Source organism: Cervus canadensis, chromosome X (genome assembly GCF_019320065.1).
Source record: "Cervus canadensis isolate Bull #8, Minnesota chromosome X, ASM1932006v1, whole genome shotgun sequence".
In the NCBI taxonomy this organism is placed as follows: Eukaryota; Metazoa; Chordata; class Mammalia; order Artiodactyla; family Cervidae; genus Cervus; species Cervus canadensis.
In genome coordinates, this window is record NC_057419.1 from 102,806,700 (window position 1) to 102,812,699 (window position 6,000).

The 6,000-nt window shown below is 54.2% G+C and overlaps 1 protein-coding gene across 8 annotated transcripts in view; it reads right to left on the reverse strand.

Annotated features, from left to right (window-relative positions):
* Window positions 1–3,987, reverse strand: part of AFF2 (AF4/FMR2 family member 2) — a 541,148-nt gene extending 537,161 nt beyond the window's left edge. For 4 of the 8 annotated variants that reach the window (XM_043458359.1, XM_043458361.1, XM_043458360.1 and 1 more), the window contains exon 1: window positions 3,672–3,987. In XM_043458359.1, coding sequence (XP_043314294.1) covers window positions 3,672–3,718 — 47 coding nt within the window. In that variant the 5' untranslated portion in view covers window positions 3,719–3,987. The remainder of the gene's footprint in view (window positions 1–3,671) is intronic. The other 4 variants (XM_043458368.1, XM_043458364.1, XM_043458363.1 and 1 more) reach the window with 3 other exon arrangements.
* Window positions 3,988–6,000: the final 2,013 nt, after the last annotated feature.

Below are 6,000 nucleotides of genomic sequence, written 5' to 3' on the forward strand. Positions count from 1 at the left end.
AGATCTGTGCACACAGAACAGGCGGAGGCAGCCGGGCCGCTGCTGTGCATGGGCCATGCCCAACTGAAGCTGGAACAGTTCACTTTTGTCTGGAGAGCAGGGTCCCCGCCTCCCACAAGGCTGAGGGAACCTGAGCAAAGTGGGGGCCGCTGGGGCAGTGGACGAGGGGGAGGGGAGGAGAAGCCTGGCCCGCACATGGCCCCTTCCCAGCCTCAACAGCCCCACACAGACCTTTGAACTTTCTATTTATCTAACAGTTTAGTGAGTTTAACTCTCTTCCTGTATAACTGCCCATTTGCAAGCTCGCCTCTAATTAGGCTACTTGTGAGACATCACATAAAAACTACAAACCAAGGATGCTGGCCTCTGTCCTTCACAGGCAAAGTCGGCCACCGTCATCCTGGCTTAACTACAATTGTCATCAAGCTTTGCAACATGGTGATTTTGCTCCATGGTGATTTGCTTTTTCATTTTTATTTTTTAGTGTGAGCCCCTTCCTGTATCGGTCTTCCCTTCTTTCCTTCCATCTTTCTTTTTCAATGATAAAATGATGATAAGCACCCCTGCAAAGAACCTTGGCCTGTCACAAAGCAACGTCTCATCAATACGGGAGGGGTGCCTGCCGACAGAAAGGCTGGACACTTGGCAGACCCTCAGATCCTGCTGGTAAAGGCGTCCAAATCTAGCCACGTGATCTCCAGACACCTCAAGAATTCATTGACTGGGTTAGCACAGGCAAGTGTACGCAATGATTTAAACGATCAAATTTGATTCTTTTTTCCCTTATCCTTTTTTCACTTTTTAAGAGCAAGTGGTATCTTTGGTGTACACAGCCATCTGTACCTTCCTCTTTTTCACAGAATGGTTCATATTAAATTCAGATACAGGTGAACACTGCTCATTCACCCAGGAATCTTCAAGAATGAGAGCTTAGGCCCTTTAATCGAGTCAAGAGCATGACCCATTAAGAGATTCTTGCCGTGTGTGAAGTTCAGGGCTCTGTTCCGTTTAGCGCCGAGCACTCTTAACCGCCCAGGCTGGGAAGAGTCACCCATGTCTCGTCCTGCCCATTTGCTTTCCTCCTGAGGAATGTGGATGTTTCTAAATGGGCACACGCTTTTTGTTTACTATAGTCTAGTGTCTGTAAGTGACACATATGCCTGTTTCTGTAAAGTCTTTCTCCATTAGGTCGTGGAAGATGAGTTTGTTTTTTAGCTGGCCTGATCCGGTTATTATGTCAGACATATAGGGTTGCGGTAGAGATGGCTCAGAGCTCTCTGTTCCACAAATGAATGCTGAGAAGAGGTCCAATGGAAATGAGATCCTTAACTTGGCTGGTGCCTTTTTCTTCCTAGGGCATCCTTGGGAGGTTTGGGGTGGGGAGCAATGGATGCCATCCCTCTAAGCAACTACTTACTCCCCAGGAGGGGAAGTAAACATGTAATGAACATGCCATTGCCATGCTCTGGATGTGCAAGAGAGTTTGGAAAGGTACAGACTTTCATTTAAGGCAATAAGCAAGCTCTTTAGTTCACCCACTATTCACATTTCTGTTCCTTTTCTCTGTGGGGGTGTACAACACACAGATGCACAACTGCAGCATTACAAATGTTTACAAACACAGATGTAGAAGGAAGCTTGCCCCTCACAATCAAAGGAGAAATGTTCCTGGAACGTGTGCACAGAGGGAAAAGGCTGGCTGATTTATGCAGACATGTTATACTAATTCATCAGTATTCACATAATATCCACAGAGTGTCTGAGTCCACATGTTTCTTAACTGATGTGGCAGTTAGGCATCTAGAGGAAATCAGATTTTGCATTTTCCTTAATATAATAAAAGATAGTTTCCAAAAAAGGAGAGAGATGTAGTCTTCTGAAAAGACAAATCAAAAGAGCTCACCCCTTTAAATACGGAACTGCATGTGCCTAAGATTAAACTGAAATTAAAATAGTATAATAAACATGTTTTAAAAAACCTAATACATTGTATATATGTTTAACATTTGAACTACACCCACAAAATCAATTATAACAACGTCTGTTAAGTTAATGATGTTACCCACACTGTATATTAGGCAAATTGTATGCAAATAGTAATGTTGTGGTTATCAGGTGCCTGCAAAATAAATTAGTGAAACAAAGTAAAGGCTGTGTACAGGAGCGTAATATTTAATGGAGCAGTAATTTTATTGTGATCTTTACTTTTAAATAACAGCGTGGTTATTAAAAATTGCAACGTGTTCTTCTGCAGAGCTGATAAAACCCTGCATGGTATCAAAAAATGCCTTATAGATTAATACTGATACAGCGTAATTTGTGGCTTCAAGGATTTACCCGGAATTGCTGTAAAATAAAATGTTTTTAAGTTCTGGTTATCTTGGATTTTCAACTAAAGGAGTCATGATTGGCATAATGAAGCCATTGGCTAAGAGTGTGACCCTTTTCTAAAGAAGGAAATTGCCTAAAATATCACATCAGCGAGGGAAATCCTTGTAAAAAAACACAGCATTCAGAGTCAACGGCTGCCAGGAGTTTAACGTTGCAAAAGATTTCGCACTGCCGGTCGGTACTATAGATTATTCCAACTCCATTTAAAAAGCCAATAGCGAAGCGTGCAATTCTAAGTCGCTACCGCCGTGCCTTCCCCTCATCTAATTCCATAGGCTGTGGGGGCAAACTGATACGAGAAAATGTTATGACAAATGAACAGTGATAACGTTGGTGCAGGAGGTGAGGCTTTTGTAAAAGTTAATAGATATGTGCATCGCTATTGATGCACACGCGCGCGCACAGCACGCAGAGTAACAACTTTCTAGCTCTCAGTCACCTCTGCACCTTCTTTCACAGACAGCCCTCTCGGCGACAAGTTGATGGTATTTGGGGAAGAGCTGACTAAACCTTTGAATCCGAGCTGGGTGCCTATGACACAAACTGGTAGCTGCCTCCCAGTGCGGGGGGGGGGGGCGGGTGTGCGGACAGGACCCAGGGGCTAATTAAATGTGCGTTGACTTCCCAGCGGCCAACTTTAGGGGCCAACTTCAAAACCCCGCAGTACTGAAATCCAACGCCGCAGTCGGCCCGGAACCCGGGGTCCCCCGCGCAGTGGCCCCCGAAGCCGCCGCCAGGCTCCCAATTGCGAGCGGGTGGAAGGGAAGGTGTGCGCGCCGCGCCGCGCGGGGACCGAGGTGGCGGCGGGGGCGGTGGCCGCCGGGGACGCGGAGGGCCGCCGGTGGCACCTGGTCGCTGCCTGTCCCCCCGCGACCCGCCGCCGGCGTCGGGCACCTGGGAAAGTTGGGGGCATTTCGAGCGGCAGCATCCGGTGCGCTGGGAGGCCGCCAGGCCAGCCGTTTGGGCAGAAAATCCCGGGCGGAGGTCGCGCGGCTCAAACCCCGGACAGCAGCGCATCTGATTTGGGCCAAACGCAACTCTTCGGACTTGGAGTGCAAAGCGACGCCTTCCGGACCCGCATTCCTCACTCATCCGCACCTACCCCCACCCGGGCACCCGACCAAGGAGTCGCGGCGGCCGGGGCCAGAGGTGGCCGAGAGCAAGTGGGAGGGCGTCCGGGGCGCCCCCACCAAGCCCCGGCTCCTCTTAACAAAGGCGGAAAGCCCAGCCCCAGCGCGGGGACCCGCGCAGCAAAGGAGAAGGCAAAAAGCAACACCTACCACTGCTGCTCCAGGTCCCAGTCCCTGAAAAAGTCGAATAGATCCATAGCGGCCGGGCGGCGGCGGTGGCGGCGGGCGGGCGTCCGTCCCTGCTCGCGGCGCGTCTGCGTGGCTCTCGGCGCGGCTCGTGCGCTGCTCTGGGCAGTCCCGCTCTCCGGCCCTCCTGCCCGGCTAAAAGTGCCCGGGCCGCATCGGCGGCGAGGGCGGGCGCCGGAGGTGCCGGGTCCTGAGCTTCGGGGCGGCGGCGGCGGCGGCGGCAGCGGGCGGGCAAGTGCCTGACCGCCCGCTCGGGTCTGCTCGGTCCGCGGCTGCCCGCGCGCCCAGCGCCCCGACGCTGCGGCGGCAGGCGCGGCGGGCTCGGGCCGGCGGGGCCGCCCGCCTGGCGGGCTGCGGGCTGGCGGCGGCGGTGGCGGCGGCAGGGGCGGCCGGGGCAGCGGCAGCGGCGCGGCGCGGCGCGGCAGCCGGGGCGGCAGCGTCGGCGGCTGCACAGGCGGCGGCGGCGGCGGCGGCCGCGGCAGCATCACACACTTACACACTCACAGGGGGCGGAGCCTGGACAGCCCGAAGCCGCGACATGGAGCCGGCACGTTATCATCCCCGGATCTGGCAGGGGCTCGCCCCGCCCGTCCGCGCCGACTGGGACCCCCCTCTGTCAAAATCAGCTGGTGGGAGCGGCCGCAGACCTGGGGACTCGCGCCCCGGGGCCCGGGCTGGAGGGGCAGCTGCACCGAGGCGGGCGGGGGCCCGGCGGGGCCAGGAGGCCGGCTTCCGGAAGGACACCCTCTCTCGGAACCCCCACCTACTCCCACCCCTGTGAGTTAAGGTTCGGGACCCGAAAAGAGTGCACAAAGTGACGCGGGGATGGGGGTCCACCCCCCGCTGCGGCGCGCACAGTCCCTGCCCCCGGACACTCCTTGGGGCCCCCGACCACTGGGAGCAAACTTTGGTGGGCCCCAAGCATCCCTCGGCCCCGCAGCGCAGAACCCTTGAGGCCAGGAAGAAGGCGGTCACCTTCACCTTCCCCGGCGCCGCGTGTCTGCACCCAGGCCGGCCAGGCATGCCGCAGTGCCGCCGCGGCCGCACTGCAGGGCGCGGTGCGCACCTAGTAGGTCCGCAAGCTCTGGGCCCTGGATTCTGTAGACTGCAAGGGTCGGCACGGATGACCACCCTGGGTGATCCTCAGGTTCGCCTTAGGACGCTGGAAACTGGGTGGCACTACCACCTTCTAGGCACAACCACCACGTGCCTTGGGCAGAAGGCGTCAGCACTCCCTGCTCTGGGAGATGGGAAATCCCACAGAGTGTGCCCACTGTCCCACCCTCTGGCTGCCTGTCTCCCTCTGGCCGGAGAGTCTCTCTCCGCGTGCAGCCGCCTCCCTCTCTTCAGCCTCCACTGGTGGTCCAGGACCGGTGGACCCCTTTAGCCAACACCCTTGAGGAAAGCTTTCCGGGCCTCCGATGCCCAAAGCGGCGTCAGAAGGGGCGGAGTCTGACACTTCGGGGAGCAGGAGCACCCGGAGTCCCAGACCTTCCCTACGTCCTTGCGCAGGCAAAATAGTATTGGCACATCATTGAAATCCTAAGGTGAGGACCCTCTAGCAAAGCGGTAGCCTGAGTGCTGACAAGAGCTGGGTGCCAGTTCTGACTCTGATTCTGTCACTGGCTCTGCGTGTGACTCTAGCAAGTCTCTTCTCTGAGCCTCGTTTTGTAAAAGACAGAGACTTGACAGAGCCGCCATCTGGCTCCTGCACCTCCAGCTTTCTCCTTTCTATTTGAATATGCTTCTCTAATATTATCTCATATTCTCAAAATCATCTTAATAATTTCTCTTTACTTTCTTTTTTTTTTTTCCCCCGGAAGAAACTGAGGCTCTGAGACTGGGTAATTTGCACAGGATCTGACATTTCTCCTGAAAGGGGAACCGAGATTATAACGAAGAATCTGGGAAGCCCATTTAGGGAGGGCTGAACTCAGTGGAAGGTGCTACAGCTCCAAGAAGTGGAGGACTTGAGAATCTGAGGTTGAAGGGGCCCAGAGTTCGGTCTCTCTCCTATTCTTCGTATGGGAAAAGCACATCACCCACATACACAGACAAGACACTAAGATTCTGCAACTCTGGCATCCGATGATGCTTTGCTTTGTTTATTTATTTTCCATAGGGCCAAGTTCTTAACAAAACTAGTTAACTGACTGCAGATCAACCAATGGGCAGCCAAGGGAAGACTGCATTTCAAATCGCCTTGTCAGTTTGGCTACTTGTAAACTCCTCTAGTCAAAGACCCCAGGGCGAAAGAGCTATTGGTAAAAATGGTGCCAGAGATTTTCAGATT